The sequence below is a fragment of the Triticum dicoccoides genome, chromosome 3A, assembly GCF_002162155.2.
Source record: "Triticum dicoccoides isolate Atlit2015 ecotype Zavitan chromosome 3A, WEW_v2.0, whole genome shotgun sequence".
NCBI classification, from domain to species: Eukaryota; Viridiplantae; Streptophyta; class Magnoliopsida; order Poales; family Poaceae; genus Triticum; species Triticum dicoccoides.
In genome coordinates this window covers 51,233,641-51,247,690 of record NC_041384.1, presented here as the reverse complement: position 1 = coordinate 51,247,690, position 14,050 = coordinate 51,233,641, and the positions used below count along the sequence as shown (strand labels likewise).

Sequence of the window (14,050 nt, the reverse complement as noted above, 5' to 3'; positions counted from 1 at the left end):
TTACGTTGTGACGTTTGGTAGTACCCAAAGTGTTCCTCCGGTAAACGGGAGTTGCATAATCTCATAGTTATAGGAACATGTATAAGTCATGAAGAAAGCAATAGCAACATACTAAACGATCGGGTGCTAAGCTAATGGAATGGGTCATGTCAATCAGATCATTCTCTCAATGATGTGATCCCGTTAATCAAATAACAACTCATTGTTCATGGTTAGGAAACATAACCATCTTTGATTAACGAGCTAGTCAAGTAGAGGCATACTAGTGACACTTTGTTTGTCTATGTATTCACACATGTATTATGTTTCCGGTTAATACAATTCTAGCATGAATAATAAACATTTATCATGATTATAAGGAAATAAATAATAACTTTATTATTGCCTCTAGGGCATATTTCCTTCACAATCTACCGATTAATGGTCGACCGATTAATCCAGTTAATATGCCGATTTACCAATTAATCGCTACTCCTAAACTGACTGAGCAGCTATCAGTTAACGATTTCTTGAACATTGGCAATAACCACTACAAAAATTCATTTACCTACCCTGGCTTTTTATGTTGATGATGATCACAAATGATCATATTAGTTGATGCTTATTGGTGATTTGTTTCATAAAAAACCACTTGGTTTTTTTACATTTAGAGTAATTTAAAGCCTTCAAAGGTTCAGAAATATTTATTAAATAAAAGTACAACAATTTGTCTTTCGCAAAAAAAGGAGAAACTAACAATTTTTTGGAAGGGACTGAAATAATATATTTATTTCTCACCATAACTCTTTATGAAATTTTGCGAGTCATAATCTAATAGCACTATCTACATATAAGATTTTTTTTCGCATACTGTTTGAAAATCGTAAAGTTCAAAACCCAATCCAAAACCAGACATGGATTAAATTTAAGAGGTTTTAAGAAAAAAAATCTTGGACGAAACACATTATAGTCCGTGGTCCAACACAAACCTTTTTCCATAAGATAAATGATTTCTAATATTGAAATCTAAGAGAGAATAACCAAATTTTCCATACTATTATAACAAATAGTGAAATCGATCCAGAACATCATAAAAGAATCGATGGATGACGAAAGAAGTCACAATTTCTCACCATAATTAACCTCTAATTGTTTTCTCGAAAAATATATATAAAAAAGATGTTATTAATTTCACCATTCGTTTTAGGCTGGCAGGCCCGCGAGTTGCCAACTTTTTAAACTTGTAGGCCCATTACTCACAATCTTCCATAAACCGAAGCCCATTTACATCTCCATATCAGTCTCAGAAAAAGGTTCATCTGAATTTCGAAACACACAAAGAGAGACGCACTCACTCTGCTCCCCAGGTCCCTCCACTCGAGCCGAGAAACTGCCGCCGCCGCCGCCGCCGCCGCCGCCGCCCACCGGAGCCGGAGATGAAGAAGATCTTCGGCGCCAAGAAGAGCAGGGACCCGCCGCCCACCATCCAGGACGCCACCAACCAAGTCAGCCTCCCCCTCCCTTCTCCCCCGATTCGTTTCCCCTTCCCACGCCCGAAATCCCATCCAATGCCGCTCCGATTTGGCCGGTGGCACAGATAAACAAGCGGGGCGAGAGCGTGGACGAGAAGATCAAGAAGCTGGACGAGGAGCTGGCGCGGTACAAGGAGCAGATCCGCAAGGCCCGCCCCGGCCCCTCGCAGGAGGCCATCAAGGCCCGCGCCATCAGGCTCCTCAAGCACAAGCGCATGTACGAGGAGCAGCGCAACATGCTCTACAACCAGACCTACAACCTCGACCAGGTCGGCTTCGCCGCCGACGGCCTCAAGGACGCGCAGCAGACCGTACGCACCCGCCCTTCATCTCCCCGTGTGTGCTGCTGTAGCAGTTCAGTCCAGTTCATCTGTCCGGTTGCTGAATTTTCTTGATTTTCTGTCTGTCCAGATGGGCGCGATGAAGGCCGCCAACAAGGAGCTCAAGGGGATGATGAAGACCGTCAAGATCGAGGACATCGATGTACGTTTTGCTCCTGCCCATTCTTAGTTCATCTGTCGCTGCTGCCGAATTCGTATTACCATGTATGGTCTGTCAGGTTTTGTTTTGCTACAATTTGAGTATTTCAGTGTCGCGGGTGATGCCCTCTAATTTAGTTTCAAATAGCAGTAACTAAATTAGAGGGGATACATATATCAGTAATCATTCACCTGCAAATTTCCAAGACATAGCCCAATAACATATGTAGTGCGCAATGAACACTTTAAGCAGAAAGGTTATACTCCACTCATACTGTCAAATATGGTGTATCGGAAGCTTAGCATCATACTAACTTTAGAGTCCGTCCTTGCGATTGGCTAATCTGGGATCGCATTTCCCAGCAGTATCCATGGGTTTTCATGAAGAAAATTACACACAAAAAAAAATCGTATCCTTCTTTTTACATCTTCTGTTCTTGTGCAACATCTGGCCAGACCAGAAATTATTGGACCGGCAATCAGCCTTACTTATCATACATCCTGCAACTATCAATTTCTTTTCATAACAAAGATTGCATATGATGTGATTGAAGAGCCATGGTCATTTTGGCAACCATCCGAATAAGGACCAACCTCCTACTAGTGCTAGCTTACACTGACATATTTGGTCAGGGCCTAAACAATATTAATGTGGTATCTACAGTGGGATGTACAACTAAGTGCCTCTTTGGTTACCTGCATCATTTTTGGCCTCCTTGCATCGGTGGCTGAGTAGAGCCTGGCTGAGCTAATGCAGGCTGAAAAACCATGTTCTGAACCTAGTTTGGTTGCCCGCAAAACCCCAGCCTGTATTATAGGCGAACAACTAGCACGCCGTTTGGTTGCAGGCATGTGATTCCCAGATGCAAGGTGCTGCTGTTTGGTTACGTGCAAGACATGCGGTGTGGAACCTTTTGTTCCAGTGGTGACACACGCACTCATAGGCAGAACAGAGCAATTTGAACAACCATTCACACTACATTAGGTACTACATTGACAACCATAGCCATAATAATGCCAGAGTCTTAAGCAGGTAGTCATAATATAAACTTCACAGACAGACAGAAAGACAGACAGACTAAACATCCTGCATCAAGGCAAGTGCTTCGTCGTGCTTCTTGCACTTGGCCACCTTATAAGGGCAAGTTGGTTAGGGCCTAACAAATTTATTCCACAGTGGGATGTACAACTTAATGACTTGATGAACCACCTTAAATGTTTCTCTTTCAATGTTTGTTCATTACTCTCCCTTCATTTGATGGTAACACAAGTTCCTTTGTGAGCTGTCATTTGTAGAATATGCAAGATGAAATGACGGATCTGATGGACGTGAGCAACGAGATACAAGAATCTCTTGGTAGAAGCTACAACATTCCCGATGATGTTGACGAGGAAGATCTAATGGGAGGTACGGAGGCTGTATTTTCAGCTGGAGAAGACTGTAACTTGATCTGGCTTTACTGCTCTTTTTGTGAACTGTAATTTTAAGAATATGCAAAGTTAATATTTTCAGTTGGAGAATATATCCCGATGTCATAAATAGTCTAGATTTCTTTCTTTGCCATGTTAGTCCCAGGCATGTACTCTTCTGGGGGGAATTACATAGTCGTAAATAGTCTAGATGTCCTCTATTTACTGTCCTCATTTGTTTTTGTATTGAACATTGCAGAGCTGGATGCTCTGGAAGCTGATATGGAGTTTGAGTCAGCTGCAGTCCCATCGTACCTTCAGCCAGATGAGGAATCTGATCTTAACTTGCCCGCTGCACCGACTTATCCTGCAGCAGTTCCCGTAAGCAGGCACCAGGTAAGTGGATTCCATGTGCATTTACATTGCACAACAGAACGCAATTCACACAGCATATTTAACTTGGCATAATATTACCCTGAGTTTCTGGTGTTTGTTTCCTTGGGGGTGAATTAGCATGATAAAAATAGTGCATGGGTTCTGAAATCCAAACACTGTTCAGTATCTGTTACCACTTTATGCCTGAGTTTCTCGCATATGCTTTCTGTTATTTTTGGACAAAAGGCATAAATTTACCAATCAACCTCCACACATGAACACACTAAGTTAACATGCTAGGAAAAAGTTGGATGACTTGGTATAGTTGGTTTGCCCCTTGTTATTTGATACCTGGTAGGACGATGCTGCATGATTTGCTACAGTTGACCGATGACTAAGCAACCCCGAGCCATTATTGAATAATGGGTCGTTTATTTCGTTATGTGGTGCAGGAGGACGAGCTTGGACTGCCACCGGTACCTCGAGCGTCGCTCCGTAGTTAGAACCTGGAAGTATTTCCCGACCGTGTTCCAAGTGTTACTACCTCATTGTCAATGATGCGAGAGAAGTCTTTGTGTTTGCACTTGAACAATCCTTGTAAGCTATTTCTTGATGGTACTGCCTGTTATGGTTAAGCTGTGCAATGTAGCTAGTTTCCGGCTCTGCTTTGCTCTATCCTGGCTGTATGGGGATTCCGAATTTGCGACGAACTGAATCTCCGTGCATATCGTTCATTATTTTCTGGTGGCAGTTCCTGTTCGGGGCAGCCATGTACTCTCATCATAGTTAGTTGCCAGTGCATATCATCATTCACCAGTAGGTTTCTTATTGGTTGCAATAAAGAGAAGATAAGTTGCTAAAAAACAATGGTAGATTTCTCAAACAAAAACTGGAGATAGGAACAGGGGTCAGAAGGAGACATCTCTTTTACTTATCCTGTGCACATTTTGCCCATTTGTAACAAATAATGGGGGCAAGATAAGTATGAAGCCTGGGGTGGCAGAAATATCTTTGGAGTGGTACAAAATTTGGTCCCGTGGGAGGACTCACTCATTGAGGTGGACAGCCAATGGGAGGAGAGCACATGGCCCCACTGTTATCCAAACAGGACACACTCACACATCCATGGCAGTATATAAGCAGGCAGTGCTTAGCCTGATCGTCAGAGCTAACTACAACAAAGCACCACAACCTCGTATTCAGATTTCTAGATAGACAGGATCAGATTAACCAGGAGATGATGCAGGCCACCGTTGCTTTGTCGGCCGTGCTGCCTGTCGCCGTAAGGGGCAGGCCGGCGGCGAGGAGGAGGAGCGCCACCGTTGCTGGCGGCGGCAGAAGGACCGTGGGTGCCGGCGTCCGGGCATCGGCGGCGGCGGCGCCGGAGGCGGACTACAGCTCCAGCGTCTCGTACGTTCTCTCTCACCCCTCCTTGGTCAGTCACTGATTGAGCCTGAGCCAAACCGATCATCATCTGCCATCTGGTGGTTGCCATATCGTTCGGCCAATGCGGGCGGGGTGCAGGGTGTTCCCCATGGAGGCCTGCGACCTGGTCGGCGGCGAGGCGTGCGAGGCGCAGATGTACCCGGAGACGAAGCTCGGCGCCGGTGCAGGCGCCCCGGCGGCCGCGGCGAGGGCGCCGGAGGTGGAGAGGGAGTACCTAGCCTACGACGGGCCAAAAACGTAACCCTGCCTACAGGGCCGGCCCTGGGCCATGGCGAAGAGTGCGACGGCCTAGGGCCCAGTCTAAACAGGGGCCCATACCTGTGCATAGCAGTTTATATATATTACTAAAAAAATCTAATACGCAAAGGAAGCAGGCCCAGCCCCTAAAGAGAGAGGAAGCAAAGTCACACACGAACGCAATCCCAAGATCCGTTTTCGCTCGTTCTCTCCCAGAAAACGTCGCCGGCTTGTTCGTCTCCCAACCGCCATCGTTTCTTCAGTCTTCAGTCTTCAGCAATTGATTGCCCCAAGTTCCTATGAGCCCAAGACCCCAATTCCCCAAGCTAATTAATAAATTTTTCAAGGGCCCTAGGATTTCTTCGGCTTCTCGCTTCCTATAAATACGCCCCAGGTTAGCGGAGGCGAGCCGACGACACACCACTCTGGCAGGAACGCAAGAGCAGCAGCCAGCAGTGTGTGCCCCAGATTCATAGACAACCCAAGCCATTCCCCAGTCATGTAATTTCTAGATCTCAACTCTTTGGCCTTGTCAATTTATTTCTGATATATGATGTTTGACCTACTTGATTCCTCTATTTTTGGAGTACATGAAATTTCTGTTAGATATATTCTGCTGATGGTAGCATTGCTTGAAAATGACTTTGCAAATAGATATTCGTGTCAGCAGATGAGATGTTTAATTTTGTTACAACTATAGATTGCTACCAAAATGTGTCTGGTGCTTATCGAATTCTCTGATGCATGGTTGTGGTTGGACCGCTAGAGCCTGAGCATAACTTCTGCCAAATTGGATCAAGAATTAAGAATGTCATATATATTTAGTTTAGAGTTAAGATTTAATTAAGAATGTGATACATCCATGATATATTAAGACCATATTTGCTAATGAAATTTACACTTGCTTTTATAATGAATTTTCGCGGTAGACATAGGCGTGGATTTTTTTTGGTCTATTATAGTCCACGGGCCCATCATACGGAGTTCGCACAGGGGCCCCTAACTTGCCAGGGCCGGCCCTGCCTGCCTACATGATCATATTATATAGTTGTGGCACTGCACCTGTCACTAATAACTGAAACTATGTGTGGATGGACGGATGCAGGGTGTTCCCGGACGAGGCGTGCGACGATCTTGGCGGCGAGTTCTGCGAGGCGCCCTACCAAACCACCAAGTAGCTACCCACTAGCAGCAGCAGTACATCCATCAAGTTGCACTTCTTCTTAGCAGGGGTCGATCGATGTACATCATGTGAATAATAAGCAAGAACATGCTGCTACGCTGTCTGTACTGTTTTGCACATAAACGAAATGCAGTGATCAATTCGTTCGTCTTAAATTCTTATGATCCCTCTGTTCCAATGAACTTAAATGAAAGAAAAAATAATTTACAACTAAACAACATAATTTTATTTATGGAAAACCGTTGAAAAAAATTAAAGGTGAGATAGTTGAGGCGGTTTTGAAGAAAAAACCGATAAAAAAATTCCTTACAAAAAGAAAGAAAAGAGATAATAATCCCGGTCGATCGAGTCCGTATCCGATCCCAACTACGATCGGCCCGTCCATCCTATTCTACCTACAAATACTCTGGCGATCGATCGATCCTGCTTCCTGCCCAGCAAATCAATCAAGCAAAAGTGCAGAATCAAACTAGAACGCGATCGATGCTCGAGACCATCTGCCTCCTCCTCGCCTACAAGCTCAAGTACCCGGGCGCCTTCTTCCTCCGCGGCAACCACGAGTGCGCCGCCGTCAACAAGCAGTACGGCTTCTACTCCCAGTGCGCGTCCCGCGGCCCGCGCGTGAGCCACGCCGAGGGCACGTCCCGAGCATACAAGCTCAGGTACCCGGAGAGGCTCTGGGAGGAACGTTAGACTGTATATACGTAGTCTTGTATATGCCTTGTATTGTATCTCTTGGTACGTCTATATAATGAGATAGTCACACTCCATTTAAGGTGTCGAGCCAGTTTCCCAAACCCTACATTTTACATGGTATCAGTTTAGGTTACGATGTCTTTCGCTGCACCACCTCCCGCCGCCGCCGCCGTCGTCGCCGCTGCCGCGCCCATCTCGACCGCCGCCGCTGCTGCACCGGCCCTAGCCTCGATGTCGCCCTTCCTGGCCTCCCGACCACTCGCGGCGGCGTACGGCGCCAACCTGCCGCCGCCCGCTTCCCTGCAGGCGCCGGGCTTCGGGGACGACCTGGCTGCCCCGCCCGACGCTGCGGTGCTGCCGGCTACAGGCGGCCCTCCTCCGCCGAGCTACCCGTGGCACGACGCCTACGGTGCCCCCCCGCCACCGTCGTCTCTCTGGCCGGGATCGGCCCCCGCTGCGCCGTCGCCGCATCCCTGGCCGGTATCGGCCCCCGCTGCGCCGCCGCCGCACCACTACTATTCCGCGCCGCCGCCGCGGCCCTATGGGGGTGCGGCTGCCTCGCCGCATGGTGCCCTCGTGGCTCCCGGGAACGGTGACTCGGCCCCTGCAGCGCCGGGCGCCCTGGCTGCTCCCTCGTTCGGCTACCCCTACGCGATGATCCCTCGTCCAGAGATGGCTTCGTCCATGGATCCCTATGCATCACTGGCGCAGGCGTACACTGCTCAAACCGCGGCGCCGCCGCCGTTTTATTTTTCGCACCTGCTACCAGTGAAGCTCGGGCCGGACAACTACCTTTCATGGCGTGCGCAGGTTTTGCCTCTCCTACGCAGCCGCTACTTGGAGGGCTACATTGATGGGTCCATCCCGTGCCCACCTCCTCACCATCCGGCATATCACACATGGGTGGCGCAGGATCAGGCCATTCTCTCTGCCATCCAGTCCTCGCTCACGCTGAGTGTTTCGTCGATGGTCATCTTCGCCGCTACGTCCAGGAAGGCGTGGGCGGCCCTCCACACCAGTTTCGCCTCTCAGTCTTAGGCGCGTGCGCACTCTATACGCACCGAGCTGGGTGAGACCAAACTTGGCGATCTCAGCATCACGGAGTACTTCAACAAGATGACGAGCCTCGCTGACACCCTGGCCTCTGTTGGTCAGCCACTTCTGGACGCGGACTTCACCACCTTTGTGCTTAACGTGCTCGATGATGATTATGATAATCTCATTGAGAACGTCCATGGTCGAGATGATCCACTCCCGCGTCGTGAGCTCTATGCGCGCCGTGTTTCCCCCAACTTCGTCTCTGCCAATGCCGCCACACGCGGCAAACCTCAGAAGCCGGCCCCATCAGGTGGCAAACCACCGGCCTCCTCGTCGCAGGCCTCGCGGGGCAACGCGCCGACTATCACAGGAGGGAGTCGCCCAGTTGCTTGTTGTTCCAGTTGCGGTGCTCCTCAGGCTTGTCAGCTTTGTGGCATAGATCGTCACCTTGCCTCTCGTTGCCACAGACGCTACAAGCAAGACTTCCTTGGCCTTGGCAATAATGGAAAAGGGAATGATAAGCAGTTTGCAGCTGCGGTGACAGGGCATGACCACGGGCGCACCCAGTCATACTCCCTTGATCCGGCGTGGTACATGGATACAGGCGCGACGAATCACCTCACCGGCGAGATGGGCAAGCTCTCCGTTCAGGAACAGTATCGTGGACATGATCAGGTGCACACCGCCAACGGAGCAGGTATGCGCATCACCCATGTTGGTCAGGCATCACTTCTTGCACACAATTTTCGCAAACTGCATCTTTCTAACGTCCTTTGAGTATCCTCTGCTACGCGTAGTTTGTTGTCTATTCCTCAACTTACTCGTGATAATAATGTCCTTGCTGAGTTTCACCCTTTTCGTTTCTTTATCAAGGATCGGGACACGAGGGCCGTTCTGCTTGGTGGTCGTCTTCGCCATGGCTTATATGCACTTGATGCATCGTCTGCATCTCCTACGCCGTCTTCTCCTCATGTGTTCAGTGGTGTTCGTGTGTCGCCTACGCACTGGCATGCGCGCCTTGGACATCCCGCTGCTCCTATAGTTAGTCATGTGCTGCATCGCCATGAACTACCAGTTGTGTCCACTAAGAGTGCTGAAACTATTTGTGATGCCTGTCAGCAGGGCAAGAGTCACCAACTACCTTTTTCAGAGTCTAGTCGTGTTGTGAAACATCCTCTTGAGCTTGTGTTTTCTGATGTATGGGGTCATGCCCAAACATCTGTCAGTGGTCACAATTACTATGTCAGTTTCATTGATGCTTACAGTCGGTTTACTTGGCTATATCTTATCAAGTGTAAATCTGATGTGTTTGACGTTTTCATTCAGTTCCAGGCACACGTTGAGCGTCTCCTTAAGCATAAGATTATTCATGTTCAATCCGATTGGGGGGGTGAATATCACAACCTCAACTCGTTTTTTAATAAGCTTGGGATTTCGCATCGCGTGTCTTGTCCTCATACACATCAGCAAAACGGCACCACTGAACGTAAGCATCGTCATCTTGTAGAGACTGGACTTACTTTACTAGCTCATGCCTCCGTCCCGTTTCGGTTCTGGAGTGATGCCTTCTCCACCGCCTGTTTTTTGATAAATAGGCTTCCCTCACGACTACTGAAAATGAAAACCCCTCTTGAACTCTTGCTTGGTGATATTCCAGACTACACTTTTCCCAAAGTGTTTGGGTGCGCATGTTGGCCGCACTTGCGGCCTTACAACAAGCGTAAATTAGAGTTTCGGTCTAAGAAGTGTGTTTTTCTTGGGTACAGTTCTCTTCACAAAGGGTACAAGTGTCTTCATATTCCCACCAATTGTGTCTACATTTCTCGTGACGTCGTGTTTGATGAGAATGTGTTCCCATTTCGTGCTCTTCCGAACCACTCTACCACTAGTTTACCACATGTGCACTCCAATACACCTTCGCCTGACCAATTTGTGGATGTTGCAAATGCTCCTGTGTTGCTTCCTAACCATGCTGCAGGTATTGGACGCGGTGTCCGCCTTGAACTCCTGGATGATGAGGTTATGGACGACACTCATGATGGCCACGTCGATCCTATGCATGGCCCATGCATGGCGGGTCATGCCTGTCAGCCCGATGCATCCACGGCCGCCCCACGGGCGTCGGCAGTGCCCGCGGCTGCACCCGCCTTGGCCGCCCAGTCGGCCGGCTCACCCGCTCCAGCGCTCGGGTCGCCCGCTCCGTCGATCGGGTCGCACGGCCCAGTGCCCGGCTCGCCTGGCTCGCCCACCAGGCCACAGGCGCTGCCCTCGCCGGGCCCAGTGGCAGGGGGCCCATCAGCAGGCGGCCCAGCAGCCCCGGCAGCTGCGCCGGCCAGCCCCGCCTCGGCTACATCGTCGCCTGGATTTGGCAGGCCTGTCCCGGCAACTTCGCCTGGTGCTGAGTCTGCTGACTCTGGCTCCTCCAGCCCCGTCTCGGCCACGACGCCTTCGTCGCCTGTGGCAAGCCCCGTGGTGCCAGCACCGCCCACTGTGGTTCATCATCGACCACACACGCACAATCGGTCTGGTGTTTTTTGCCCTAAGGAACGCAAAGACGGGACGGTGGCGTGGCTTGCTGCATGTGTGGCTCATGCTGCTGCGGATCCCACGGCAGAGCCACGTCATTTTCAGGCTGCACTGGGTATTCCTCACTGGTGTGCTGCAATGGAGCAGGAATTTCAGGCCTTGCTGAAAAATGGTACTTGGCAGCTTGTTCCTCCGGTCTCTGGCGTCAACATCATTGACTCCAAGTGGGTGTTTAAGGTCAAACGGCATGCAGATGGTTCTATTGAACGTTACAAGGCACGGTTGGTTGCCAAGGGTTTCAAGAAGAGGTACGATCTTGATTATGAAGACACATTCAGTCCAGTTATCAAGCCTACTACTATTCATATATTGCTGTCTCTTGCTGTTACTCGTGGTTGGTCGCTTCGTCAGCTTGATGTGCAGAATGCTTTCCTCCATGGAGTTCTTGAGGAAGAGGTTTATATGCGTCAACCACCTGGTTTTGTTGATCCTACGCGTCCGCGTCATCTCTGTCGTCTGGTCAAGGCGTTGTATGGACTTAAACAGGCGCCTCGTGCATGGCATGCTCGTCTTGGTTCTGCTCTTCGGGCTCTTGGGTTTATTCCTTCAACTACTGACACGTCACTGTTTCTCCTTCAGCGCCCTGAGGTGACGATGTATCTCTTGGTGTATGTTGATGATATCATCCTTGTCAGTTCCTCCCATACTGTTGCCGATCGCCTTGTGTCTGCATTAGGTGAGGAATTTGTTGTCAAGGATTTGGGTGCTCTGCATTATTTTCTTGGGTTGGAGGTGTCACGGTCCTCTACTGGGTTGACTTTGTGTTAGAAGAAGTACTCCATGGATCTGTTGGGCCGTGCTGCGATGCTCCAATGCAAACATGCTGCCACTCCGATGTCTGCCACTGATCGGTTGTCTACCCTTGATGGAGACCTTCTTTCCACTGATGACGCCACTGAGTATCGCAGTCTTGTTGGTGGTCTGCAATATCTCACTATCACCAGACCTGATGTCTCTTATGCAGTCAATCGTGTGTGCCAGTATCTGCATGCACCTCGTACCACTCATCTCTCGGCAGTTAAGCGCATCTTGCGTTATGTTTCTTCTACTGCTTCGTATGGTCTGCTCCTTCAGTCTGCACCGTCTTGTGAACTTTCGGCTTTCTCTGATGCGGATTGGGCTGGAAGTCCTGATGATCGGCGATCCACGGGGGGATATGCAGTGTTCTTTGGTCCTAACCTGATCGCCTGGAATGCACGCAAGCAAGCCACCGTGTCTCCTAGCAGTACTGAAGCTGAGTATAAAGTTGTGGCTGATGCTACAGCTGAGATCATATGGGTATAGTCTTTGTTGCGGGAGCTGAGAGTCTCTCCAGGTCATCCTTCAGTTCTGTGGTGTGATAACATCGGCGCTACGTACCTCTCATCTAATCCGGTATTTCATGCTAGGACGAAACACATCGAGGTTGACTATCACTTTGTTCGGGAACGTGTTGCACAAAGACTGCTCTGTATCAAGTTCATCTCCTCCAAAGATCAACTTGCTGACATCTTCACGAAGCCTCTTCCACAACCACAGTTTGTAGGCTGTAGGCGCAATCTTAACTTACTTTGTACTTCAGGCTACAGTTAAGATTGAGGGAGGGTGTTAGACTGCATATACGTAGTCTTGTATAGGCCTTGTATTGTACCTCTTGGTACATCTATATAATGAGATAGCCACACCCCGTTTAGGGTGTCGAGCCAGTTTCCCAAACCCTATGTTTTACAAGGAAGTCAACGCCGTCTTCGCCTGCCTCCCGCTGGCGGCGCTCGTCGGCCGCGAGGGCGGCGGGGATGGTAAGGACAAGAAGAAGATCCTGTGCGTGCACGGCGGGCTCTCGCCGGAGCTGGAGAGCCCGGACCATATCCGCGAGATCAAGCGCCCGCTGGCCGACGTCCCCGACTCCGGGCTCGTGTGCGACCTGCTGTGGTCGGACCCCGCCGCGGACGGCGACAACTGGGGGTGGGGGGACCCGCGCAGGTGCACGTCCTTCACCTTCGGCGCCGACGTGGTGGAGGAGTTCTGCGAGAGGCACGGGCTGGCCATGGTGTGCAGGGCGCACGAGATGAAGGAGGGCGGGTATGACCAAGAGTTCGCCGGCGGGAAGCTTGTGACCGTGTTCTCCGCGCCCAACTACTGCGGCAAGTGCGGCAACGACGGCGCCATCATGACGGTCGCCGGTGACCTCGCCTGCTCCTTCCGCGTCTTCCACCCTGATACTGCCGCTACTCCTCCTCCGGCTCCTATTTATCTTCTTTAGTCCGGCATACATAATTCATGTTAGTTTCAGACGCCTTGTCATGTAATGTAATCTCCAGCTCGTCGTGTCTTTGTTTTATTAAGAGTGAATTTCAGTTTTTGAATGTATTGCAGGTTTTTATCCCATTTAGCGAAAGTTTTACTAGATTTATCACATTTAAATTTTCGAGAGTGACCCGTGGTCTAGACCATTAAGCACACGTTTGTGCGATCCAAAAAAAAACTAGGAGGAAACACTGGTACGGGGCGTATTAAGGGGTAAAAATTGGCAAAACTTCCGTGAAATTGAGAAGTCCGGGTGAGGCCTAATTTGACCCTTTAACCGTGTCTCCCATACCCAAATCCTCAAATTCATACGACCATGTAACGTAAATCAACACAACGTTGATAAACTCATATCAGTTCATTTCACACAACCAGACATTGTAAGTTATAATCACATAAGAAGTTCATACGTAACATTAGAATATGCAGCATATGCTAACCAGTTCATACGAGTACGATCTACAACTAGATAGATATACACAAATCAAACACCAATGCTTTGCGCCCGTTCCCTTGTCATCTTCGGGGCGACGGTAGTATGTGTTGATCATGGTTTAGGGTTTAGGACTAGATAGATATACACAAATCAAGCATCAATGAAACCGATCGGAGTTAGGGTGTTGGGCGACCGACACGGTTTGGCAACATCATAACTGGAGCGGCTGGATCATGCCAGGGTCAAGACGATAAAAATTTACCCCACTTTGCATAACATCCTTATAACTGGAGTTTGTATTTAAAAACATCAAATGAATGAGCCTAGCTACATCTCATACAAAATAATGAAAAATATAATGAGTACT

General features: G+C 49.2%; 2 protein-coding genes across 2 annotated transcripts; both read left to right on the top strand.

Annotated features, from left to right (window-relative positions):
• The first annotated feature begins 1,314 nt into the window (after positions 1 to 1,314).
• On the top strand, positions 1,315 to 4,448 carry LOC119267019 (vacuolar protein sorting-associated protein 60.1-like). Its single transcript, XM_037548311.1, has 6 exons — positions 1,315 to 1,484; positions 1,577 to 1,822; positions 1,923 to 1,994; positions 3,287 to 3,398; positions 3,660 to 3,796; positions 4,228 to 4,448. Exons 1-6 carry the CDS (start codon positions 1,416 to 1,418, stop codon positions 4,276 to 4,278), a joined length of 687 nt encoding a protein of 228 aa, XP_037404208.1. The 5' UTR covers positions 1,315 to 1,415; the 3' UTR covers positions 4,279 to 4,448.
• A 599-nt stretch (positions 4,449 to 5,047) lies between these two features.
• Positions 5,048 to 13,357, top strand: LOC119267017 (serine/threonine-protein phosphatase PP1-like). Its single transcript, XM_037548310.1, has 3 exons — positions 5,048 to 5,185; positions 6,564 to 7,329; positions 12,677 to 13,357. The coding sequence occupies exons 2-3, from the start codon at positions 7,125 to 7,127 to the stop codon at positions 13,201 to 13,203; spliced, it is 732 nt and encodes a 243-aa protein (XP_037404207.1). The 5' UTR covers positions 5,048 to 5,185; positions 6,564 to 7,124; the 3' UTR covers positions 13,204 to 13,357.
• Positions 13,358 to 14,050: the final 693 nt, after the last annotated feature.

Excerpts from the sequence above, each read along its gene's own strand:
- LOC119267019 (XM_037548311.1), top strand. The coding sequence starts at position 1,416 with ATGAAGAAGATCTTCGGCGCCAAGAAGAGCAGGGACCCGCCGCCCACC. Across the intron at positions 1,485-1,576 it reads TCCAGGACGCCACCAACCAA|ATAAACAAGCGGGGCGAGAG; the intron begins GTCAGCCTCCCC and ends CCGGTGGCACAG. Across the intron at positions 1,823-1,922 it reads TCAAGGACGCGCAGCAGACC|ATGGGCGCGATGAAGGCCGC; the intron begins GTACGCACCCGC and ends CTGTCTGTCCAG.
- LOC119267017 (XM_037548310.1), top strand. The coding sequence starts at position 7,125 with ATGCTCGAGACCATCTGCCTCCTCCTCGCCTACAAGCTCAAGTACCCG. Across the intron at positions 7,330-12,676 it reads GGAGAGGCTCTGGGAGGAAC|TCAACGCCGTCTTCGCCTGC; the intron begins GTTAGACTGTAT and ends TTTACAAGGAAG.